Below are 27,191 nucleotides of genomic sequence, written 5' to 3'. Positions count from 1 at the left end.
AGTAGCCAATTTGTAAATGCGTCACAAAAGTGTGTGTAACTTTTGTATTGTGACGCATTTTCACAATCACAATAGTTTCCTTTAGATTGCGTTTTTTTCGTTTGCTGGGAAAACTGCTCTGCATCAGAGTTTCTTATTTCGCTTAGTATATAGCCTAATTACGTTGTTGTTTTGGCTGTAATGTAGACTTTGTTTAGGCCTATCTGTGGCAACAGTCTAGGTTTTGTTCAACTGTGTTTCTAGTATGTAGCTATGTGTCAGGCCTATTTGATGTGTATAACAGTGTTTTGCTGTTTGACAGTTATGGATTTCTGACTCAATTTCATTCGTTGTGTGTTGCTTTTATATGTTGACACATTTAAATTAGGCCTTTATCATGTCGTGATGATTAAACCATTTGGATAATGGGTAATAGTGCATTGCCCATGTTTAAGAAGTACATGTTGGCCTACTGAATGTAGAAAACATTATATTTGAAGTATCAGAAATGGTTATCTAGCCTTTTTTTAAAGGTTTCATAAAACCTTTAGTGAGTCTAAATTAGTTCTTACAGTCTATTCATAACCTTTTTTCATCAGTGAATTCGATTTCAATCAATGTAATCTCAAAATATTTGACTGAAATTCAATGAATACATCTGAAAAAAATCATCTTTAAAGGACTTTATATCAATACATCGATTGAATTCAAACGGACTCATCTGGTGATTTGACGTGGTTTGACCCCAACCATATTTCCCATCCTCCACTTTCAGCCCAGTAATCTTATAGTTGACATATCGTGTAAACTAAGTCGTGTAAACAAATAGCCAATGCAACGAAATGTAACTTTATTTCCATTACAGTTTGTGGTGTAGAAAATATAAGTAAAACCATTATTCTATGCCATTATCATTTTGACGTCTGGGGAGAAAATTACACCATTGTTACACAATTAAAATGTCCAAATCGGGGTCCTTTATGCGTTGCACAGCAAGGCAGACAATGCCAGGCAGAAAAAAAGAACCATCCCCAGCGCGCGGTTCACCGCGAGGTCAGCCATAGCAGAAAGATAAATCTGCATCCTCCCGGAGCCACCAGCAGAGCTCGCTTTAGGCCAAGTTCAGTGTCATCCGCAGCCAGCTTCTGATAGGAGGATAAACACACGCACGCACGTACACACACACGATAGTAGGATAGGACACACATATACTTGACCGGTTTGCTTGTCTTAATGCACATTGCATATCACATTGTTTTTGTTGTTGTTGGATAGCCTGTGGTACCTTTTAGCAGTACTGCATAGTAGGTAGGTGTGAGGCACACAAAAGTATGAAGGACACACATGCATCTCTGAGTGGTTTTCTTGATACAAACGAATGAATAACGGAAGTTGTTCTGGATAAGAGGGCCTGCTAAATGACAAAAATGTCATTATAAACTGGGTGGTTCGAGCACTGAATGCTGATTGGCTGACAGCCGTGGTATATCAGACCATATACCACTGGTATGACAAAACATGTATTTTTACTGCTCTAATTACGTTGGTAACCAGTTTATAATAGCAATAAGGCACCTCAGGGGTTTGTGGTATATGGCCAATATACCACGGCTAAGGGCTGTAACCAGGCACTCCGTGTTGCTTCGTGAGTAAGAACAGCCCTTAGCAGTGTCATATTGACCATATACCACAACCCCTCGGGCCTATTACTTAAATATAATTTACATACTGTATTAGAGGTATGCAGAGCGGTGTATTGTAACCAAACCCCACAGTGAGACAGTACAGAGATACAACTACAGTTATTCTGTTATAGGCCTGCCTTTATTGTTACTATAGGATAGAATTAATTATAATATTCATGAGAATAATTACAGTAATGATAACAGAAATGAATATAGAGCAAATAGATTTTTCGTCCCGAGCAGCCAGACACCTCGCCTGGGCAGCACAGCCTCGCAGGGGTGGGACTGATGAACTCGAGATAGCGGGGAAGAGGAGGAAAAATTGGGGTCAAAAGTTTACCCGCTGAACAAGTCTCCTTCATCTGTTCAGCCGGGGCCTGATGCCAGCGTTATAATAGCGATCTTGACTCTCCACACAAAAGATAGAATAGCTTTGAATTACATATGTTTGACGGTGCACTCCAGGTGAACCCTGAAAGCGGGGTGACTCCGAGTTAGGGACCGAGGGGAGTGGACCCCCGCCCGTCCCCAGACCCAAGATTGAGTGGCCAGCAATTTATTAAGGCTGTGGATTGGTGAATTTCCTTTGAATAAATGGCATTGGTTATGTTTAGGGACGAGGGCAAAATTAGCATTTTGAGAATTGATATTCTTACCCCGGTCACAGGGTGATGGGTAGGCTATGGCCACAGCCCCCCAAATGGAGCCCCCGCACTCCTTAAAAAACATTCAGCCTTTCTCTCCCTCTGCCTTACAAAAAGTTACCCACGAGTTGATTTTGGTTACAAAGAATGAATATGTAAAAAAAATAAAAAAAAATAATGAAAACTGTAAACTGTTATAACCTTTTCTTAATAAGAACAAAGTCACCGTTATAATTGTATTAGGTTTTGAAAATGCGTTAGGCTTTAGGCTATTAAGCTTATAAAGGGATGGAGCTGCATAAAGAGATCGAACACAGGCGTTCTCCTTTCCCGTAAAACTGTGAGAATATGAGCTCAATCGTTATCTAAATCTACATTAAAATTGCTAACCCAATGCGCTTTCATGGGGATAGTTTTTCTGAAAATATGCACCTAGCCTATATTGTAATAGATACAATTGGTTTTCAAGACATGGCAAAATGTAGGCTAATGTAGGCTATTTTCCTAAAAACGTCTAATGAAACTGTGCACTCGAAATTGTGAGATCTACCATAGCCATGTTAGTAACAATTTATTCCCAAATTGTTCATTCATTTCGTTTTGTTAAACAAACAAGTGGCCTATTATAAAATAGCCTTACTATTGGTTATTCAATCTTCATTTATTTAAAAAGAGTCAAGAGCTAAAGGAATAACATGGTAATTGGAGGTGTGTCTTTATCATAAATAAATAAGGAAATAGCTCCCGCAAGTGATCTTTTTCTTATAGGAGATAACGAATTGGGTTATGGCACAATTCTAACAACTGTTTATTGAAGAAAATTGAGTATATGTTCTGTCGTATAAGTTTAGAAGATACGGATTGGGCAAAATAGTATGCTATGATAACACAGACCTAACTAAGGCCTTGTTGTTCGAAACGTTTGTGTATCACTAAAATCTCCATAAAACACTCGCTTGATGCAGTTGCTTTTGCTTTGATTTATGTCCTATTTTTAAGACGACAACTTAAACAACATGTTCAAAGTAATATACTATTTCACCCACCCATCTTCCTCTAAAGGTGTGTTGAATGTGCAAGGAGCTCTGTTGGTGGCCTTCCTGTTTGAGCAAACATATCGATATATCGTTATGTTATACAAAACTCACAACATGTTGCATGATCAAAATCCTTATATTTGCAACAATAATTTGCACCCTTACCTTACCACCTAGTGAATATTTTCCTCTGCAGCCTGGTCCTCTTAACAGACAAGGGGCCTTGTAGCAACCATGTGTGATCAGTCACTATCATCAGAGCACTTCTTACTGTCTACATTTACAGCACTGTGTCAGTTTGATATATATATATATTATATTCGTTATATGTGGGAAGGACCGAAGGAGTGGCAATACACTTGTTTCTCACACATTACCTTAGCAAATTAATAGAATAGTAGGCCAGATTTTTCATATTTATAACTAGACTTTTTGCTCTTTTGCTAATTAACTTAGATGCCTTGGACGAGTTTAATTTAGAATAATTGTTACAGAAACGTTGCCGTAGCCTGAGACACATTGCACAAATAAGATTGGCACCAGTCCCATATCTATTAATGCTTCTATTTTTGATATTGTGAAAGTCAATTTATCATATTTCACAATTTCCATCTAAAATTGTAAAACACTGAATGTGTTTGTTTAAATAGCATATTTATGTCGCTGAAAAGTTTATTAGATCATCACGTTTGAGAAGTGTCAAAAGAAAACTAGTGATTTCACCTAAGTTTTACATTAGGTAATAAAAAACACATGTTCAACTTCAGAATTAACACGTTTTCCCATCTCAAGATGTTAAATAAAAAATGACTATAGTAAGTGCCTATTAAATGCAAAAAGCAGTGTATTAAACGCAATCAACTGTAAATAGCTGTAAAGCATTACCGACTTAGGGTAGCCTACTGTATGGCTAGAGAGTGGATAATAGCCAACCCTGCCCATATTTATATAACACATATATAACACACTGACTGTACATTTCAAGTTTCAAGTTTTATTTGTCACATGCACAAGTACAGTGAAATGGTTAAATTGCTAGGCCTTCCCAACAATGCAATATTTAATATCAAAATACTATAAAAGATAAGAAAAAATAAGAGAAATAATAAATATGAGACAGAATTGTTGTTGTTGTTGAGAATGTCAGCTCTATACAGGGTCAGTGTTAGTACCACATTTATAATGTGCAGGACTACTGAAGAAGTTGAGGTAGATATGTAGCTTACATGTAGGCAGGGATCAGGAGAAAGTGACTGGTAGCAGGATAAATAATAATAATAATACACCATATGGCAGCAGCATAAGTGGTGGCTGGGTGTATGTGATTTAGATATCAAGTCAAGTATTCTTACCTTGGATATTATGTTGATAGATAGGCTCTCAGGTGGTCTTGGCTACATGCGTTTTGGAGGCCAGATCTACAGAATAAAATATCCCCCCTTGTCATTCACGATGAGTTACAGGTGCAGAATACATTAAATCGTAATATAACACCTGTCAACTTTGGCTATTTAGATGCGTAGAATGCCATAGGCCTATATCTGACAAAAATACAAATCCCATAGAGATGGCTTTCGTTTCCGCCTTACCCATACAAAGCTCGGAGCAGGACCTTGTTTGAACAGGAAAAACAGGAGCCTAGGTGAGCAACAAAAACATAAGCCTAACAGTATGATACAAATTGAATAAATATACATATGTATATCCTTCTAAATCAAACCTTGACAAGGATTCTGAAACGTCCCTTCAGTTGGCTAACATGGCTACAGGAGTGCCACAATCGACGTAAGTCTTTTTAAGGTGGACTTACGTGGGTTTTGTACTGTTTAAAAATATATATATATTATTTTTGGGGCGCTGTTGGGTGCTGATCCGTACTAAGTGCACCGTTATCTCCCCAGAGTCGAGTAGACCCGAAAACCGAAGTCCAAGTCCGGGGTGAACTTCAGGTCACTGCGTCTAACAAATATGAAAATGTCGCCTCTTTGGAGAAGGGCACGCCTTGTTGTTTAACAAAGACTGTCAATGGGCAAGATTAATCAGAAACTAAATGGAAACGGTGTCACTTTGGGGTCAGAGAGAAGTTATCGCTGTTTAGGAGAGCGAATAGAAAGCGGGAGCGACAAAAAATAAAAAAAAATAAAGCTTTTAATATTTCCGAAGTTTGGCCTCCCCTTGCCACCGCGCACCGGGCCTTCTTCACGTAGACAGTCGCGGACACTTTCCGTAGAGTTGTTCGTGCAGTTGAGGAGGCTTCCTCGAGATTTTCACCTCGGATTCGGGATAGTGAGATGGAGGGCAAGCAGGTCGTGGAGATGGCAGTTGACAAGACACTGATCGCACAGAAGAGATACGGTCAGGGATGCTGCTATTATAAACTGAATATAATTGCACTTTTGTCATAGTGAAATGAATCGAGAAGTGTGTTTGGTTAATTGGAGGATACATGGTCGTGAGGTTGAATATATTTTCAGGTGATGGCTTGAATCTTGGTATTTTAGGTCTAGTTGTTTATTTCAGTTGTTTGGTATTGTACTTATTAATAGTACACTATATTTATGATGATGATTATTATTATTATGCCCTTAGTCTTATGTTGTAGGCCTAATTATTATCTGACTTCCACCTCAATAGTTTAAAATGCTGCACAAATGATGGGTGTTTATGTTGGATATTTGAGTAGTCAACAACTAACCTAGTAAAGTCAACTAGGTTAGTTATAGTCAATCGCAGGCAGTTACTTCTAAAAAATTAGTCGTATAGGCCTATCTTTGTGCTTACTGACAAGCGCTTTGTAAGTAGACGGTGCGTCGGTACATAGGCCGATGCATGTTGATCACTTACTTTGTATTGAGTTGCTTTTAATTTCAACACAAGTGTTCATTTCTCATCTACTAACATCATTGCAAATTCGCAACCTTCTTTGGCCTTCTTTTGGCCTGCCTTTAAGATGCATCTTGTATATGATGAGCCAAATATAAACTATTTGATGTTACAATTAAAATGCAGAGTTATCATAGGTTTAAGTGACTGAATGTGAACCTCAGAGCCGCGTAACTGCGCCCAGGCAATGTTTTATCTTTGCTTCGCTTTGTTTTTTTTGTGTGTGGCACAAATCAAGTTAAATATTTGACTCTTCCTCGATTGTGCGTGCACATAATCTGTCTCTCTCTCGTCTCCAGTTCACGATCAATATCAGTATCTATGTAAACAAGTTTCCGTTTAATTTAGTTCATCACCATCAGCAAAATGTTACAATACAGATTTACTTTTTACGCAATGAATTACCAACTGAGAATTGACTAGAAAGGAAAGCATTTTGGAAAGGAGTGGATTGGAAAGACGCTCCAATGTCATCTTTGACAGAAAATAAGACACGTACAGTTTGCTTGTTTCCAAAGAGCCCATCCTTTTCCTGGGCAACAGTAAGAGATACCCAACATCATCATCATCATCATCATCATCATCTCCTCAAGGCCGTGGTCTACTGTGGGTTACTGCTAAATAAAGGGTTTACTTACTCTAGTTGAGTCTATGTGGTAAACAACTGCCTTGATAGTTTTTCTTTATCTATTTTGATTAAATAAGGAAATCACCAACGTAGGCTAGTCTGAGCCATTTTCGTTGTGCCAATGCCAGGCTTTCCATTGGTTCCTGTTTACATGATGCCCACAGGAGACGCGGTGATTGGTGGTGATTTACACGTGACCAGACAACTTTGTACATTTGACAGAGAGTAGGAGGGTTTTGTGGAGATCAGAATAACGACAGAGCGATAAAAATTAGTATTGTTGCACTTCACAAATTAATGATCATGAGTTCATACTTGATAAACTCGAACTATATCGAACCTTCCTTTCCTCCATGCGACGAATATCAACAGAACGGATACATCCCCGCCCCTACTGAGTACTACGAACGGCCAAAAGATTCGGGCTTTCCCCATCACGACGAGGCGTCCTATCCGAGGTCAAACTACACAGAACCGAGCTACGACTACAGTAATGTCCCCAACAACGGTCTCGACGATTTCACCGACAGGCATCACGCACAGGCTCACCCCGTTGCCCAGAACCATGGCCCTCGCCTCAACCCAGTCCCAGACAGCGGTGCCGTGGCGGACGTGAGCAAAGACTGCAGCCTCGCCACCGAGTCTTATTCCAGCGCACAGAAGGGAAAGGACGTGCCTGTGGTCTACCCCTGGATGAAGAAGGTCCATGTTGGTGAGTTATCGCCACGTTTAAATACCGGAACCACAGAGCAAGCCAGCACTGGAACGTATGCACGCCCATTGAGGCAGCACTAGTAGCACCCCTTACAACGGCAATTTACGACCATCGAGCAGCGGGGTCGGTAATTAAGAACCCTCATAAATTTTATTGCCTGTGTTTGTCTGCCGGGGCCATGTGTCTATGTTGTCTTTTAACTAGAACTATACCTCAATGGCTGGACCCCAGCCAAACTGTAATATACAACCCCGCCGATTTTGTTAATCATTTTCTAAGGCTTGATTTGTCCCTGGATGCGAGCGCTTGTACACATGGAGTCTCCAAATTAAGGTCCTTCTATGCAATATAAATGGAGGCGAAACCCCCAACAAAACATCGTAGGCTTTATTCCCCCATTAGACTATCAACGAGCCTGTATGGAGAACAACAGTTGTAATGTATCCAGTGGAGATGGTCAGTGTTTGAACTGTAGTGCTTCATGTGGCAGTAACAACTGCTTGCTTGTATGTGTGTGTGCTTGCTTTTCTTCAGTCAATGCTACTTACAATGGAGGAGTGCCCAAGAGGTCTCGCACTGCCTACACCCGCCAGCAGGCTCTCGAGCTGGAGAAAGAATTCCACTTCAACCGCTACCTGACCCGACGCAGGCGCGTGGAGATCGCGCACACGATGTGCTTGACCGAACGTCAGGTGAAGATCTGGTTCCAGAACAGAAGGATGAAGTGGAAGAAAGATCACAAGCTGCCGAACACAAAGATCCGCTCCGCGAGCTCAGCCTCGTCCTTGGGAGCACAGCAGCAACAACAGAAAATCAAAACAGCCACGCACCAGCAGCTTGTTCCCACGCCTTGCACCGCGAGCCTATAGTGATGGAACCCTCGCGCCAAACCAACAGACTGAGAACAGAACACAGAAACTGAATTTTGTGGCCCGATTCTCGAGTATGGCCCCCATGGTATTAACCCATTCCCTTGGCCCTTGGGCCTGTCGCGTCCTTTCAAAACCATTTCCCCTCTCAACCTCCTCTTTCTGTTTGTTCACTCTCTCCTCATTATGGAGCTCGAAATCCGCCACGTACTGCCCAAGATGGCAACTGAAATGTATGTACTTGTTTATTAAAACAGAAGGTTAACGCACATTCAAATGCACCACAGGACTTTGGATTATATGTATCATTGCATAGAATAAAAAGAAAGAGACTGAGACGATAGATATGTGAGGCCGTGGTTTTCTTTTTCTTCTATGCAATGTTTTTGTTTATTCTCGTGGAAAGTTTTAATATACTTGAAAGAATGACGATGTTTTAGGAAAACTCGAGAGCCCGGTCTGAGACCTATCACGAGGTTTAGAATGGGACAGGGTCGTAGTTAGGGTTTAGCTCGTGATGTGTGAATGAGTTGGTTTACTGTTGAATGTGTTATTAAGTCGTGTAATGTCCAGGTGACTTTCACCCCTAATGTACATAGACAAATCATAGCGAAGGCACAATACTGAATCCATGTTGTTGGCTAAAAAAAGACGACCTTGTTTGTTTGTTCGTGTAGTAGTGTAGACTCGTTTTATCTGTGATAGTGTGTCCCTATTTTGTGGTGTGATCTAAACTGTGAATATTTGTATATGTTGTTTGATTAATGGACGGTGTAATAATGTATTGTAGTTTAGGCACATGCAAGAAACGTTTCCCGTGAAATAAATATGTACTTCAATTGTATGGCTGATATTGGTTTGCATATAATATTGTAAGATATTGTCAGAATAATATGCATTGAGTTAGATACCATTTTTGAATGCTATGGTAACAATAGCATAACTTGTCTATAGCGTAGGCCTATGTCAAAGGCCGCACAAAGGTTGTGGATGATGTAACAAGGCTCACAAACTCAATACGCATAGTGCTTGTTTCTTTAACGTTTATGACATGACAGTACTTTTCATTCAGTTTCTAATGACGTTACACTATTCCCAAACAGGGATTGGAACCTTTGAATGAGCTAGCCAGTGCTTCGAATCTGCGTGCGTAATGAACGTTATAAGGAATACAATTCACCTAATTATGGATAGCTGTGCTGGGTGTTACATTTTGCTTTGTTTGTCCACTTTCGTTTTTTCTGGACAAAACAACTCAGACCAGTGATATTCCAATGGGCAACCCCTAAAACGTCAGTAAATATATACAAAAGCCCATTCCTTGCAAGTTCACAGTCCTAAGACATTCAGTAAATGTAGTTTCACAGCCAAAGACGCACAATTATCCAGAAATATCGTTGTGCATAAAGTGGGCAAAAAACTCCAATAACATTTTATTTTTCACCCAGATGCATCTTTCTCAGTGGACTTTCCAGATTGCTATAAAACTGCTATTAAACTTAACAAGTTTATTTACGGGCCATGTTTCTCTGTTACATCATTGCATACACAGTTAAACACAATACAAAACTAAATTGTGTGTGCATATTTGTTAATAATCTGCAAACTACTACTATACGAAAGTATTTCGAAAGTATGAGAGTGTTGCAAATTGAAATAGGATATTACTTACTACCATAGTAATACATGTTCCACAAACTTTATGTAGCCCCATAGAGACCTATTCTATTCTAGCGAAGTATTTGGCCACAGATTTGGCTGCTACTGTTTTCGTTTTTTATTGTAAAGATAATGTGCATTTTCTTCTCAAACCCTAGTATACCAGCGTGTGTTGATCACTACCCGCTACATCTAAACAATCAGAGGGTTCAACTAGAGGACACAGCAGTATCTGACCAATCATCGACTAGCAGCACTCCGCTTGACCTCTGACCTTACGACACACAATGTCCAGTCCTCCATAGCTTTTAATATATACACATTTGCCCACGAGACAATGCGGAAACAAAAATTGCGTGAAGGTGTGCAACCGTGCTGCTCATTCACTCAAAGTCGTTTCTACTGCTATTCGTCCCACAAACGCGTCTGTCAGATCATGAGCGCAAAAAGAAGATTGAGATAGACCACGCTTAGAGCTATTAGAAAAAACGACTTTCCCGTTTACTGTAGCTATAAAAGGGACCTAGTTGACCTCTCCAAAGGATCTACATTATTCTAGTAAATGAAAGCCATTCTTATAATTATGGACTAACATTGAGTTTCGAGTGGATATGTTAACGAAATGAAAAACCAGTTATTCAAGGCCATTATTATTGTTCTACATAAGCAGCATTTTTTTGTCTATGAATCTGAATTTACAAGCATTCATAATCCATCCTTGATAGACAGAAGCGATGGCTATTTTATATATATATATTATATAAGTAGGCCTGAGTGGAATGTTATAGCATATGCATAACAATCAGCGTATTTTCTTATCAAACGGCGTTGGGCACAGCAGGAAAGGAATGCGTAATATGGCTACATCTTCGTAAACTTCATCTGAGCTTTAAGTGGATACAAGTGCAATTCAATGTAATGCATCATGGAAACATTTTAAATTACACAGAATTATCTTGCCAACTTAGTCTAGGCATTTTCTGTGCCAGCACTTGGCGTAGGCGTGGAGTTGAGAAATTGCCATTTTGTTTGATTGGCACAGGTTTTACGCAGTCTCTCACGATGTCAAGATAGTTAAATTAGACATTTGTGCTAATTTAATACCCGAATAGAGGTCACCCCCAATGTACTACATTTTAATATGATAACTCACGTGACGTATTCAATAATGAATGCCCTCGGGTCAGAAATAGATATGAAAATCGGCAGTATTTTCATTTGAAATGATCCTCGGCAGAGCACGAATCAAATATTCCTCTCTGCTAAATTCTCGCTCCTGTCCGTCGGTTCCCTGGTGGATAGAGCCCATTCTGTCTGATTGTGAGTAGATTTTGACACTTTTTGTCCTAAATAACTTGTGTTTTTCATTTCTTTACATAGCAATATGTTAAAGGTTGAGAGCAATGTAACTGTCCACGTCATTGATATTTGGTTGTGACTGATTTGTAACAGTGTATATTCAGCTGCTGCTTTGTTATAAGGCTTTCTTGCTCACCAGCATCAACCTCCTGTTAACCCGCAGCTTTGTGGGTTAGACTCGTCTGCTAGGAGACTGGTTCCTTGTGGCCAAAATGCGTAAGCGTTACCGTCACGTAGCCATTTAAAAACGTAAAAACTATACATAACTAAATTGTTACCTGGAATCTGAATATTACTTATGTGAAGATGTACTTTTTCAATGATAATAGACTATATGAGGCAGTTATTATGATAGGATATGGCATTCAACTTGTGATCAAGGCTCACACCCAGGCGTTATACACAAGGCGCATCAGAATGTGGAAAAGTACAAACTTCTGCATAGCATCTGTGCTTTTCCATAATATTACATTTCTGGCTAAATTTACCCTAAAATTACTCAAAAGGAAGAGGAGGGGGATACGGAATTACAATGTGGCAGCAACGAACATTTCTAAAAGTGAACATTTAATGTATAAAGTATGAACTGATACCCCGTTGTTATAGGACTGCTGCGATTGACAAAGCTGTGCAGTGAGACTTCTTGTTCGCTTCTGACCTGTGGCTTACATTCAAGGGTGTAGAGCCCAGAAATGCCACTTCGTTAATTGAGCATAAATAAAGTAGGCCTAGTTGAAAAAAACACTGCAATGAACTCAAATGTATATTGGCATTGGACATAAGTGATCACAAGATTACCTTAGAGCAACCCAATGACCCTGAGCAAGGAAGAGGTTCCATGCTTTTTGCACACTCAACTTACTGTCACATTTGTCTCTGATGGGATAAATAAAGTTGAGTGTAAATTAATTGAAAGGATTGTCAGATTCTGGTGAAAACAATGCATTCATCTTGAAGTAGTACAGTAATCATTGACTTTATATTCACTTTTCATGAGGTAAAGATAACTGTTATCAAACTATTTTGTAAAAATACATTTTTATTAACAATTTATGTGCATGTTAACCCATGTCTGGTCTTGTGAGCCACACATGCAAAGTTTTAGAAGGCAAATATCAGGCTATTGTGCATGAATGAGTTGTCCACATTGTTGAATGGGCGCCTTAAACAGAGAAGGGACAAAGAACAATCAAGAACTAAGTTAAACATTAACAGATCACCATCCTGGGTACGAAAGACTGACTTTAGGCTATAAGGCTGTTATTGAACATTAATGTAGCATACAATATAAAATGTGTAATAACGATAAGTCTATAAATATGTTCAAAATGACTTTGAGCGGTTAGTTTTAGTTTTAGCTTGCCAGAGGCTAGTTAAATTAAATGTACCATTGGTAATGTGTAGGCCTACTATTATTGTTAATATTATTATTATTGTTATTATTATTATTATACAGCATTATTATTGCTCTGAGGTCAAATTAGGAAGTTTAGTCTCTTGTTCTTACCCTACATTTTTTATAATCAGCTCTTCAAAGCACTAAATATAACGTTAACTTATCAAAAGTGGCAATTGAAATACATTTAAAAGTATTACAACAAAAAGTCAACATTAATACAATTTTATTTCTACAATACGTACTGAAACAAACCAGCAGAACAGAAGTCAGTCCGTGTAGTCGTGTATAGCGAGATCCACCGAGGCTTCTTTGTCTTAGCTTGGACGCCAAGCCAGCTTAAGGCGTTGAATTTCGCATTAGCCTTGATGTTGGTCAATGTAAACCCCTGAGAAAGAGTTATCTTCTGCTGAGTGTATCGGTAACCCAAGGCTCGCTGTTAAGAGCTTCAAATGTCAACATTGTGGGGAGATATGTAGCCTATAGCCACCACCGTCTGGCGAACACCCAAAGAGAGAGGGTGTGGAGAGGTCTACAGCTCCCAAGTCCTCTTGGCGGCCGGGGAATGTTGGGAGTTTGATATACCTGAAGAACTAACTCAGAAAAAGTATAAACAAAGAAACTAACCAAATGCTGTAATAGGCTAAACATCTTGTGTGGTTTTTATTCTTGATTGTATTTTGTATTATATGTTCGGTTATTTTCTATAGTATTATCACTGATTATTGGAACTAGCTCTCAAATCAAGAATTCCACTGTACTGTTTTACACCTGTTGAATCCTGCGCAGTGGCGAATAAACGTTTAAACTTGAAACTGCTGAAAACAACAAACACCCATCCTAAAAAGTATCCAAAACTCTCCCAGCTGAAAACGGAGGTTTAGCTATGTTCGTAATTGGTTGTGTAGTCTCCATCCTCTCCTTGTTTTTGACCCCAAATAACTTCACACTCGACTCTCTGGGCCTCGGCTTGGGTCAGGAAAAAGTTCAGGTGCGGTGGTGAAACGCGGCGTGGGAGAGAGGGTCTGTTTTCCGTCCACCGTCAGCTCCAGTCACAGACGCTCCCCGGCATGCCATTAACGTGCACTCTGAGCTGGTGCAGTGGTATGCAAATCTGGCCGAACTAGAACAGAGAAAGACATAAATCACATTTCTGTATCACCAAAATATATCCCAAAGTAAAGGCCTTTCTCTGAGTTTAAACGACGTCCCCTATTCACAAAAAAAAATAAAAATAAATGTTGCTAATCAAATCTGATTCACCCATAATTATAACCCAACATAAATCATAAAATCAGAACCTCCTCACTCCCAATCTTCCACAAAGTAGTCTGAAAGGTAAACTGATAAGAGATGGTGCCCACCTGCTTTGATTTTTAAAAGTTTAAACGGCTCAAGTTGTAGTTTGAGAAGACAAAGGGTGGCGTGGTGTGGGAGTGGGATGCGCTCCATGTCCGCTTGACGTGATTAATAGTTATGGTGGAACATTTCCACGCCCGCTGCTCAGTGTTGACAGAAAACAAGCGCCAAACGGCGCCGAGAGAAGGGCTGCTCTTCCGGACAAGGTTTAGGCTGTACTAGGGGAAGTCTAAACGATATAATGTAGTGGGCCACCATACCGTTCATACCTTAAATTGTGGGTCTATTAGACATTGCAGTAGAATATACATTTATTTCAAAGATAATTATTGTCGATGACCCTCGTCTCATACGTTTTCATGTGAACAAGAAGAGTAGGCTAGTTGCCATATTACCACCTGATCCTTCCCCCTCCCCATACTGGGATTTGAGTATGCCCTCTGCGCAAACCTATAATTTCCAGCATCACTCAACTGGCGGTAGGAAATGCGTAAGAGCTGCAGGTTGAATGGAGGGTCGCTGCACTGACCAGGGGGGTAAAGAACCAGCTCATTGCGCTTACTCATGCACCCTCTCAGATCAGCACTGACTGACTAACTGACACTCACACCTCCCGGCTACTGGGACGCACACCTTTACGCAGCGTTCGGACAGGTAACTATGAGATATTTGATTTCGATTCGGCCGCCAGTATGTGGCTATTGACTGAGTGAGTGAGTGAGTGGGTGAGTGATTGGTTGTATAGCTCGGGGATGTGGGGTGATGTATAGTGGAGTGGTGGCGATATTGAGTGCCTCTGCACACTCTGCACACAATAGCACCAGCCATATCTCTCTATAAAAAAGAAAGGGGTGACTCGGGTGTTGAGTGAGCAATCCGCCACCCATAAGGGGCTTCCTTGAGGAAAATCCCTCTATCTATCTCACATAGTGAGAATTGTCACACCACAGCGCCAAACACATCCCTGGCTCTACCCGTGGCCCAATGCTAGTTAGCCTAGCATCACAGTATTTTACATCGGAATTAGCGCTCTCTGATTACGTTAATAGGCACTAAATATAGGAGCCTCCAAAACTGACAGAACACACACGCCTCGGAATCAGGAGAGACCTGTTCCATCGTCAGATGCAGTCTGACGATTTGCAGTCTCATGTACCCTTCTTTTTCCTCCCTCTAAAGTGATCCGTTCTCCTCAGGGGCAATGACTGCCTCCATTAATGATTCACGGGCTCAAATAAAAGGGATTTAAGTTGACGTGGTGTCACGTGAGCAGGGCGCATAATACGGCGCGGTGTTATGGCACCGGGAGAAAACCGGAGCCCTGGTCTGGCCATACGATGCTGATTACGCGCATCCCCCCACTTTCCGTGAGTTTAGTCGGGGCTTTGTAGACTTTTGCTGAGGAGAGAAAGAAAGAGGGAACGAGAAAGAGAGAGAGGGAGGTTCTTGCTTGTTGTGGATGCTATTATACTGCTGTCACGGACGGATATGTTTTTCCTCGCGGACAGAGTCAGAGCTTGTGCTTGGGGATGATGGATTTTATTTTGAGGTATTTCCGCCGATTGTTCATTACTGTCGTGAGTTATTGCCGCGCGAGGCAGAGGTCAGTAGGCAAAAAAGACTCCATGTTTTTGTCGGTCTGGAAAATAAAACTGAAACATTTTTAAAGAGTATAGATTTTCAGGTTGTTGGAGATATCGTCGATTTTCAGTGTCAGGCTACTAAAATGAATTATGCTACATGAAACATAACTTCAGTTATATTTGCTTCACTATCCTGTTTGAACATTTTAGCTTGGCTTCAAACTCCTCACAACAATTCCCCATCCCATGGTCTAGCCTTACTCCATTGGTGTTATATATCACAATAAAATATAGATTTTTAAATGTTTGATTTTCAGTTTCATTTTGATCAGATTCCTAGCTCAGAATAGTACAGACACTCAAGTGTTTAGCTAGAAACCCGTATGCAGTTCATGCAGCCATAGCCACAGATAGCCTACATCAGATTTGCTGTTGGTCTAGATAGCCGTTTGTAAATAAACCCAGCCATTTAAACCTCTGCTGGTTAGAAAATAAGAAAAAAAACTGAGGTGAAAGCAGTCGTGACGTCCTGCTCGGAGGAGTAATTCCTTTCCCTATAAAATACATCAATTTGTGGTGTTAAACATGGGTTTTCTCGGGAAAGGATACATCAAGTTGAGGTACATAAAAAGCGAAGAAATGCTTTGGGGTTGTGCGGCTCTGCCACGGAAACGAGGATAATGGTAGACGGAGTGCCATATAGGACCGCGCGGCCGCGCTGAGGTCACGGCGCTCGGGTGTGATTTATGGGCGCAGGGACTTGGGGCAGCCATTGCGCGAGCGCTAATGACCATTCGATCCAATTCCAATGGTGGACAAAAATACACACAAAAACAAAAAAGCTACAAAAATGATTGTCCAAGCTACTTTTTTGGTTTTCTGGATAGTTTTGTTTTTGTAACGTTAATGTTGAAATATACATGTGACTGTTTTGAAATGTATTATTTTTATTACTAGCAATAATTTGATTAATAAGAGAAAAATATGTATAATAATGTCGTTAGTAAGTTTAATTTAAAGAATATTCACTAACTTTGTTGCACAACGAACACATAGGATTACAATATGATACAATATTTACATTTGGACACACAGCAAGATAGGCCACATTAAAATTCTTTAAATTACTGGGCTATAGCCTATTATCGTAAATTTGTGTATTTGCTTGACTGGTTTTGGCTGCTAATGTTGAATTAATTTATTGTTCAAAGTAATTCGTCTATTGTTAGGCTACTTGGAGTTTTCATTAGGCCTAGCCTACTCTCTTCTGGAAATATGATATTAGCCTACTAATATATTATGCACATATTATTGATATGAATTTAGCATTTACATGTTAGGTGGAATATTGGACCTATAGGTTTATTAGGGGAAAAACAGATTGGCTAAAGTAACGTTGATTTGAAATTTTCTTTCAGAATTCTACCTAAATAAATCCCATCCATCCTACGGTCTTCACGAGACCCTGCCCTGCCTTCGGTAAGTTCATATTATGTCCTTATTGATTTCTGTTAGAAATGCTTGATGGTCATATCCTGATTCAATTCTAATAAGTAGCACTGAGACGCCTACACCAGCACACTCACACACAGGCTTGTACACAAACATCCATAGCCTGTAAACTTCCTATATAGCTTATAGTGGTGATATGAAACGCCTGAGAGCAATAATTCGTTCTCTTCCACATGTCTTTTGTAGTGTAATTTGTCACTATAAAAACGACGGGGGAATCGCAGCTCTTGCAGCGATGCCTTGTTCCTTTCAAAAATCCCTCTCTCTGAAAACCATCTGCCTTGACGTAGGCTGTAGATTACACTTGCTTTAAAGGTGGCAAAATATTACTCCCAAAAAGTAGTTTTTGGGTGGTTTGTATTCGTCCTTTTTGTATTAATATCAATCCGCCTTCTGTTCCTACTATCTCCATGACATCTAACCCCGTAGTTAGGGCCCAAATTAAGGAAAATCATGACTCAGCTTTTCGAGAAAACACAAAGCAGTAAATAATTATACCAAGTCACTATTCTGCTTTGAAAAAAAGAAAGGCAACGTTTGCTAAAAAATATCCTCACGCACGAATTTTGGTCCCACTCACCCTCCCACGCCGTCTGAATGTTCTACCTTTTTATTGTGTGGCTGAATCTGTCCTTCTATCCATCCACCATGCGGCCTCAGACCAGAGAAGCAGTGCTCTAGACGTGTTTACTGCCTTGAGATGCAAGAGGACATAAATCGTTTTGCTTTGTCCGCAAACGACACCATTCACATGCAGAGGGATTCCCCATGCTCTCGGTTTCTCTCTCCCCGGTTTCTCTTGTCTACCTCCTCTGTTTTCCCTTTTGGAGATGTACTTTCTTTTAATTGTCTAACCCAGAGCCCGATGGGGTCTTTTCCTTGGTTCACCCCAACCAAGGCTTTGATCGGCGGCGTCCCCAGTTCATAAACGCATCATTTATGTATTTTCTAACCATTCAGGAAAAATACATATTCGATCCTAGGAATTTAGAAATTAGTCGATTATTGCAACACACAAAAAAGTAATAATCCCAGCACAATTCGTAAATGAAAGGCTTGATAGGCTACATAAAATGCAAAAGTGTTGGTTAATGATTAAGCTGCGGATGGACGCCCTTTATCCCTCTCATAGTAATGGTAATGTGCGGTTGTCACCATCAGCTGTGCTGCGTAAAGCTGTGTACTCTCCCATCATTTCATCCAGTCATTATTCGATTCTGTGTTGAATAAATAACAACAAATGCCATAAAACACTTGGGATGGGTGTTCGTGGTTTTTGTAATGCTATTTTTTTGGGAGGGGGGGGGATTTTAAGTGACTTTTTGTGTCCAAGGCGCTAGTTCATTTGCATAATCTTCCTTGTCTATGGTGACGCTATGTTTCGGGGGAGTTCACTGTTCTGGTGATGTCTGCATAGTACTTGTGCCCAAACACATAGTCCATAGCCCTGGCTAGGTTTAATATTGGTATAAGACATGGGCACTGCTCTAGCATGTGATAAGTTCAACCCCGAGGGCCGATAGCGCTTATCTGGACGACCCGAGTGCTCGCGCCTGCTTTCATTATCTTGGTTTACCCTTCAAACATCGAACAGGAAAAAAAGGGATTTTGTTTCTTGTACACACAGAGCCTCTCGCTCCTTCCCTTTTTTGTTGTGGCGGATGAGTCCTGTATGAGCTTGGCGCATGCTGGTGCTGCTGCTTATACCCCAGCTCGCTCTGCCTAAACTTTTTCTCCGGACTACTGTTTTGATCGATTTCGTCGCTGAATGAGAACATATTGTCTTGTGCTTTGCATTCATCGTCAGAGGATAAGGTAAGCAGGCCAGAAATGGTCTCTCTCTCGGTTGTAAAAGGCAGAGTTTGTGTCGCGCGGTGATTTATCACCGTATGACTTACATCTCGGTTCAGGAAGAGTTCACACACAACACAGGCAGCCAGATTTCTCTCTCGCGCGGAGTGGGGGGCTGAGTATTCGAAGGATCGAACCTGTCTTCTCTTTTCTGCCCTGTCTTTCTTTTTTCGACCAGACTACTATTTATTTTGGAAATGCATCAAAAAGCTTTCTGATATGTATTCCAAAGCATGGCTTTCATAGCAGATCTGGTGATGGGATGTGGTATTCATTTTAATTCTGCGGTGTGTTGAGGGCAAGAGGGTCTGGTTTTCAAACAGATTTTGCTTGTCGTGGTGTGTATTGTGCTGTAACGAGCCGTAGTTAACGAATTATCTATCCATTTTCTTTTATAAAATAATATCTCAGGTGATCTTATATGAAGATCATGGTCATGTTTAATATTGACATTATTGATTTATAATAGTATCGCTAGGCCTAATATTACTTTTGCCCAAGTTAGTTCTATATTGTCCTAAAATAGTAGTAATATGTTTATTTCTAATAAAAATACAATGAATATCAATCATTATCACAAGCCTCCACTTGTTGGCTATCATCATTTTATCGTGGTGGTATGTCTCTTGCACTGCCTTAACTAGGCTACACAATAGGATGTTAATGTTTTCATTTTGGATTCCACTATAGCCTACAATAACCTGCCTATATTTCTTTAGCTATGAAACTAGTTTCACATTTTAGATAGTTTGTGAATTGATACTGCTGCATCGAATAACTCGTTTATTTTTAATCATTCACATAATTTCCATTAGCAGGTGTGACCATAGCTTTTGCCTATAGTTGCTATTTTATCCAGACTACAATGCTTCACAAATTAAGCCTAAAATCCTTCCAAGGAAAACTCTACTATTTTATTTTAAAAACGTGTATGTTGTACCCATTTGCCCACCTCGAATATCCCCCCCAAAATAAATATATAACTTCAATTGGATAGTTCTTCAATGACTTCTCATTAGATATGACCCCAGTTTGCCTACCTCAGTGAGTAGACTACTAGCAGTAGTTGGGCATTCCTACTCATTAGATCCACAATAGCTATTTCCTAGCCTAGAAGTACGCCTATAGTTCTAGGCTACATGCAGGAACTCTGTCTGCCTAAATACCGAGCCATAGCCTAGCTGTTCACCGGGCCGCTGTCTGCAGTGCGCCATCCCGCCCTTGCATACATCACCGGGATGCGCGACTTCGCCGACAGCACCGACAGGAGCCTTTATTATAGGCCTGCGAGGAAAAGTTCACGTCGTGGTCGTGGAGATGCAGTTTTACAGGTTTCTTCCTGGCCCTCATCCATCTTGGTTCCACACACACATGCAGCAAAAACTGGGGAATGTGGTTGTTTATACTTTTAGCAAGGTGGCTGGGCTGGGGTAGAAACTACAGCACACTGCGGTGAAGGCTGGCCGGCTCTGTGGAGAGAAAGCATAGAGAAGTCAAAGGCCCAGTTCACGACAGGCCTTTCGTTTGGTGGTTTACAATTAATTGTAATATTGCACAATTGGTATGCTTTTATAAACGTATTTATTTTGATTCAGTTAAGTGCAGATGAGGTTTGTGCATGCCTTTGTTCCCTGTGTTGGTAACCAGAAGGTAAACGAGAATACCCAGAGAACTGTTGCCCCTATCTTGCCTCCATAGTATCTGGTGTCAGCCCTTTATTGAAAAGTAAGATGGATCGCCACCATTTCTTCTCCTCACCGTGCTTCTTGTAACCCTAGGTTCACCCGAGGAGGCCATTGGCGAAGAGGTGTCACGTGACCAAGGGGTGCCAATGTTATTCAACAAGGGTGTCAAGACCCTGTCAGTTTCTGAAATAAATATTGGGAAACGGCGAGATGCAGAAGGCAACCTTCTACGACAGCTCCGCAATTTACAGTGGCTACCCGTATCAAAGCGCAAATGGCTTCAGTTATGATGCCAATCAGGTCCAATATCCCCGGGCCTCTCATGTGGAAAGTGAGTACCATCGACCAGCCTGCTCCTTGCAGTCCCCAGACGGCTTGGTCGCCCTGCAGAAGCCGGGGGAGATGGCGGAGAACTGCGACAGGGGTACGGCCATCCAGGCAGCGCAGCCACCCGTCCTCACTGAAAGCAATCAACCGCAGATGTCGGTGTCTGTCCCACCACCCCCTCCCCAGTCACAGTCCCCCGGTTCTCTCAACCAGAACACGAGCAACGGCTCCTGTCAACCCAACTCAAAGAGCTCGGTGCACAGCTCGCCGACCACCACCCGGAAGCACATCTTCCCCTGGATGAAAGAGTCCCGTCAGAACCAGAAGCCTAAAACCAGTAGCTCCAGCTCAGGTATATGACCTAGACGCCACTTCTGAGGAGACACGTGATAAAATACACCCCATTGTTCATGCGTGGTTCTGTGATCCATTACTGATACATGAAACAGTTAGCTTACATACATACATACAAGTCACCAATTATGTATATATTTTCATCAGATGAACCAACCAAGGTACAACATGTTTGATTATTTCCCTATTTTGCATACATTCATATTCTCCAACTTTTCCCTCACAGTTGAACAAACTATAGTTTACCATTATGATGTATGGCTTATTATCTATTATGCAAGCCCACTCAGAGCCATGTATTTAGAGAGTTGGGCCATTCGGCATCTTGATGCATTTAAGGCAGGTAGCCTAGTGGTTAGACCGTTGGTCCAGTAGCCGAGAAGTTGCTGGATCGAATCCCCGAGCTGACAAGGTAAAAATCTGTCCTTCTGCCCCTGAACAAGGCAGTTAACCCACTGTTCCCCGGTTGAATAAGGATAACACTTCAACGTTCTATGACAGCCATGTTATCTCCCCATGAACTTTACATGGACAGTATTTAAACAATGCTATGTAACTGTATGTCAAAGAATTAGAACGATGTTCAAAAATGTGGTTAACTCTGAATGTATGGCTCGGGCCTACTCCATCGTGATATTCTTTATGATCTAGTTCTAAAGGTCGGGGCAAGTTCCACAGCTCCGCTTAAACGATTGTTAAATATTTGGTTGTAATATCATTACCTCTTGAAGAGCAGAGTCAGACCTAAACAGGTCCAATTATTTAACTAGGCAAGTCAGTTAATAACAAATTCTTATTTACGATGTCAGCCTAGGAGCTGTGGGTTAACTGCCTTGTTCAGTGGCAGAATGACAGATTTTTACCTTGTCAGCTCGGGGATTCGAGCTAGCAACCTTTCGGTTAATTGCGCAATGTCTTACCACTAGGCTACCTGCCGCTTCATGCGCTTCATGCAAAACAATGATCAGAGTTATACTGCATGTAACTGCATGCTTTCCATGATCAGTACACATCAAGCCTCGCGATATATCTCAGTACTGGCCACCATTAATTGGATATTTGAGTGATATCAAATAAAAGTGAACTATACCAGACAAGTATGAGTGGTTTAGGTTAATTTCCCATATTTTGTGGGCTCTGCCTGTCAAGCAGCAGAAGGGCGCATATGCCGTGCTACTGTCAGCTGATAATGTTAACTTTGCATGCTATAGGTAGAAACTGTACAGTTAGCTAAACATATAGTGAGTGGTAAGTAGACCTAATGTAGGCTACTTTTTTCTCCAAACAATGTTGGCTTACCTATCGAAGTTAACTAACATGATCCCCTTTTCAACATTGTTTTTAAGAGTATTTAATTACAATTGCTGCTGACAGACATGATATAGATGACATTGATTGATAGACCACGTCAAATTGGCTAGCCAGCTAGCTGGTAATATATTATGTCAATATGGCTAGCTAGTTAACAAGCAAACTTTCTCGGGATAAATTAGATGACTACATCCAAATATTGCTTGATTTGCTTGCCATCTATAGTGGAGGTGACCGTAGAGCCGACTGACAACTTTACCAGTACTAGGACTTGCCGATGTCAAGCTCTTTCCAAAAGCCCAACCTCTGATGAAGCAAGCTAAATGATGTTTGCTTAGCTATCTACATGCCAAATGGATAGGTACCTTCACATATCTGAAATTAGATTATCATTGATGTTTACTGATCATGTTTTGATGGAATGATCGTAAATTTGTAGTTATGACTATGCTCAATAGGTGATGATATTAAAACCAAATATTTATAACATTTATTTAACAATCCCTTGGAAACCGCTCGTAGTTGTCAATGGTTTTAGCGGAGCTGGTGTCTACTTGCCCCCCAGAAGCCAAATCGAACGTATTGTGACGTTTAATTGAAAACGACCTATTTCGTATAATACCCCTATTACGCATACACTCTTGTGAAGTCAATATGGTTCTTTCATTAGTATGCATTCCTTATGATCTATTATGATGCATGCATGTTCATTAGAAATACTCAATTGTGATCCATTCCTCATAGTTTTAGGCCTAGTTCCACCATTTGTTGTCCATATGCTCTATCGTTAACTTTCTGCTAGAATAAACATAATATATTGGCCCTGATCACACAACATTCCATGCAGGACAACAAACAAACATACAAAAACAGTTGTTCCAATTTGTTCTCTTGTTTTGATTAGAGGAAAAGCTAGGAGACCTGGGGGAGGAAGTTGTTTACCCAAAGTTGAAAGATGCTTAAATTCCCATGGCCTTACCAAATCGTGTTGTCTCCATAGGCTAGTATGCCTATTTATGTCCACCTTTTGGGAATATATTTGGTCAGAAGTGAATAAGTAGGGCATCCAGGCATCTAAAAGGTCTGCTGAATCCCATTTATCATGAGTCTGTCAAGATGTCTGCCAAATTGATGCCAAAGGGACTATTTCAAACCTTAGCCTAAGGCTTACCCCACTGGGTAAAAACTGGTTGAATTAACGTTGTTTCCACGTCATTTCAACAAAAACATTATATGTGATGACATTGAATGAACGTGGAAAACTGATTGGATTGGCAGAAAGTCATCAATGTAAAGGATTTCGTATTTTTTTCACCCAACTTTTAACCTAAATCCAATGACATGATGAAATAATTTTTGATTTCACGTTTAATTCACTGTTGATTTTCCACCAAATGTAAATTAAAACTAGACTTTGAAATAAGTCTGTGTCCAGTGGGTCTGCTTTTTGCAATAATTCTAATCACAGATCCCTCAACAGTAGCTCCTTAATGAAACATGATCATTTTGAATATTACATTTTTTATTTGGATAATTATTATTATTTGGATTATAGCCCGATTATAGCATTTTTCGAATAACAGCAGTATTAGTAGCCTAGTTTCTGAAACAGAGATGGTGAAAATATTATCTCCCCATTTATCAAGAAGAGCTAACTCATAACATGATGCCATGCTGCATTCCTCACGCCCAGCTTCTGGCTGTACAGTAGCTAGTAGCAACATTTATTAGGTGTTGGCAGCCTGCCATAAACGGCAACTAGACCAACACCTTGCTGTGCAGCGGCAGAGCCCCAGCCATTCAGCATGGTGAGACTCATAGGAGATGGCTAGGCGAGATTTAGCTCATGCGCAGTGAGGAATACAGATATTTGCATTGCACATGTGTGTACTATGAGGGTTAAAAAGCTACAGTGGGAAATACGAGGTAGTTTAACACACACACACAATTATAATCACTTTGATTTGGCTTTTGAGTAAAGTATAGCTAACAGTTGAGAGCTATCCTCAGCATGTATACAGTCATAGTTCATGTTATGTCTGATATAATTGCACTAGTAACATCCACAGTCTAGTTGCGGACATCTCTGATTTGTCTGCATTTGTAGAACTCTTATTGATATGTGTATTTGAGTCGGTTCATGTGGAGAGACGTGTGTTATCAGCTATATGTATCTTGTCACTCTGTGTCTTGTTCTTGTGCTTGCTGCTGGGGTTGGTTACTGATTGACTGTCTTCCTTTTCCTCTTCCGCCAGTTGAGAGTTGCCCTGGAGACAAGAGCCCCCCGGGCGGGTCAGCCGCGTCGAAGAGAGCCCGGACGGCTTATACCAGCGCACAGCTGGTGGAGCTGGAGAAGGAGTTCCACTTCAACCGTTACCTCTGCAGACCCCGCAGGGTCGAGATGGCCAACCTGCTCAACCTCACGGAGAGGCAGATTAAGATCTGGTTCCAGAACCGCAGGATGAAGTACAAAAAGGATCAGAAAGGGTGTGGCATGATGCCCTCTCCCGGAGGACAGTCCCCTCGGAGCCCCCTGGGCCCATCTCCCGGAGGCGGGGGTGGAGGATACCTCAACTCTATGCATTCTCTGGTTAACAGTGTCCCCTATGAGTCCCAGTCGCCAACGTCTTACAATAAGCCCGCTCATAATGCATACGGTATGCCTACGTCATATCCCCCTCCCTTGAACAGCTCCCTAAACAACTGCCCGCCCTCTCAGAAGAGGTATCCCGGGACTGGCGGCTCGGCCACGCCCGAGTATGACGCGCATCCTCTCCAAGGAAATGGCGGCTATGGGACGCACTTGCAGCAGGTCAGCCCTGTGTATGTAGGCGGAGGTTACATCGATTCGATGCCCAACAACAGGGCCTCCGTTTTCGGCCTGACCCATCTCTCGCACACGCCGTCCACAAACATGGACTACAATGGAGCAATCACTATGGGCAATAGTCACCATCAAAGAGTGTGCGATCCAAATCCGACGTACACAGACCTTAATACGCCGCACTACTCTCAGGGAAGAATTCAGGAAGCGCCCAAACTGACACATCTGTAGCCGGGTTGCACCCTGGATCACTCCGCCCCATTGTCTTACCTGACGAACCACCATCGCTTTGTTTCTTCTCTTCTTTAGTAGCCTTTTCCACCTTCTCTTTGTTCTAGGTTATGTTTGTTCTTTTTTTATATAGTTTAATGTGTGAAGTAGCATAGGAAAGTAATCACGCTTGCTTCAAATGTTCTCTCTATTTGCTATAGTGTTATTGTTCCGCACAGACCTATTATCTGAGACAACACGCGCGGGGGCACATACGCATAGACCTATTTAATCTTTAACTTGTTTCTATAAACAAATCAAACAGGGTATATGAACAAATCTTATGGTATTATTTTAATGTGAATGTGTTAGTTTTTTGGTATTTATCCGCAGTTGAAGATTTGTTTTGTGTTATTGTTTTGCATTTTGTTGCACTTGTGGAAGGATCCTTAAAAAAGGGAGGCCTGGAAGCTCCAGCCTACGATCTAACCAGCTTGTGTTCTGTTGGACTTTCAAAATGTTATTTATTTATATGACGTTATATGGAGTTCTTTAGTATTATTTGACCCCCCTGTGCTCTTTGTATGTGGAGAGAAGGCTGTTGGAACCAGGCCTAGGCTCTAGTTCTACCCCTTACCTGACAGCAGACAGACGACAGAGAGACAGACAGACACGACACTCAGCAGCACACTGATATGTTGGTGTTATTTTTTTCTTCTTCGAGGAGGTATTTTATTTCTCTACGAATGCAAATCAACCAGTCACGCTTGGAAGGACGGACAGATATTAGACGTTTCTTTATTGAACAAATATTCTAGATATCACCAAGTTTCTGTTTCAATGTCATACATTCCATGCTGCTCCAGTTCGAATAAATAAAGAAATGAATTTAAATATACATTGTATCTTTCAACCTGGATTTCGAGGGTATTTAAACATATAACACATGGCACAAACTACAATAAGGAAGCAATAATAATAGGCATAATAATAATAATAATAAACATCTTATTATCCCATAAATTATTTGTGAGGAGGAAAAACACTGGTAGGACTTTAGAGGGCATGCTATTTCATCACAAAAATGTAATTCACATTATCTCAGAATCAATATTACCTATAATAATCTATAACATAATAGTTGATTTGATAGTGACAATAAATCCCGAAAACGTTGTACAAAGGCCTCTCGTTTTGTCTCCTTTAGCGCGTGGGCACATCAGAAGCTTTTGCTGTGGCCTTGTTCCCGCGCCTCCTCCGCATGAGTACATCCATAATAATAAAAGTGTCACGAGGATCTTCTGCTGTATTTGTTAGGATA

General features: G+C 40.9%; 2 protein-coding genes and 2 long non-coding RNA genes across 10 annotated transcripts; 2 read left to right on the top strand and 2 right to left on the bottom strand.

Annotated features, from left to right (window-relative positions):
• Nucleotides 1-814: 814 nt before the first annotated feature.
• Nucleotides 815-8,230, bottom strand: LOC139555104 (uncharacterized). Its single transcript, XR_011670945.1, has 3 exons — nt 8,120-8,230; nt 4,698-4,763; nt 815-1,124 (listed from the first exon to the last, which is right to left on the bottom strand). It is a non-coding gene; the product is annotated as an uncharacterized lncRNA (long non-coding RNA).
• Nucleotides 5,535-26,768, top strand: LOC139555096 (homeobox protein Hox-A3a-like). Of its 6 annotated transcripts, none has more exons than XM_071368587.1 (4): nt 5,535-5,700; nt 17,215-17,275; nt 20,938-21,523; nt 25,092-26,768. In XM_071368587.1, exons 3-4 carry the CDS (start codon nt 21,055-21,057, stop codon nt 25,889-25,891), a joined length of 1,269 nt encoding a protein of 422 aa, XP_071224688.1. In that variant the 5' UTR covers nt 5,535-5,700; nt 17,215-17,275; nt 20,938-21,054; the 3' UTR covers nt 25,892-26,768. The 6 variants fall into 6 exon arrangements, with proteins under 6 accessions (XP_071224688.1, XP_071224684.1, XP_071224686.1 ...); XM_071368583.1 differs by lacking the exon at nt 5,535-5,700 and adding an exon at nt 14,465-14,867; XM_071368585.1 differs by lacking the exon at nt 5,535-5,700 and adding an exon at nt 15,323-15,580.
• LOC139555100 (homeobox protein Hox-A4-like) lies at nt 5,788-9,284 on the top strand. Its single transcript, XM_071368591.1, has 2 exons — nt 5,788-7,568; nt 8,106-9,284. Exons 1-2 carry the CDS (start codon nt 7,154-7,156, stop codon nt 8,438-8,440), a joined length of 750 nt encoding a protein of 249 aa, XP_071224692.1. The 5' UTR covers nt 5,788-7,153; the 3' UTR covers nt 8,441-9,284.
• Nucleotides 12,478-14,576, bottom strand: LOC139555102 (uncharacterized). 2 transcript variants are annotated; one of them, XR_011670943.1, is made up of 3 exons: nt 14,219-14,351; nt 13,100-13,977; nt 12,478-12,620 (listed from the first exon to the last, which is right to left on the bottom strand). It is a non-coding gene; the product is annotated as an uncharacterized lncRNA (long non-coding RNA). The 2 variants fall into 2 exon arrangements; XR_011670942.1 differs by lacking the exon at nt 12,478-12,620 and having other exon boundaries at nt 13,064-13,977; nt 14,219-14,576.
• Nucleotides 26,769-27,191: the final 423 nt, after the last annotated feature.

The sequence above is a fragment of the Salvelinus alpinus genome, chromosome 26 (assembly GCF_045679555.1).
Source record: "Salvelinus alpinus chromosome 26, SLU_Salpinus.1, whole genome shotgun sequence".
NCBI lineage: Eukaryota > Metazoa > Chordata > Actinopteri > Salmoniformes > Salmonidae > Salvelinus > Salvelinus alpinus.
This window is presented reverse-complemented; position numbering and strand designations above follow the sequence as displayed.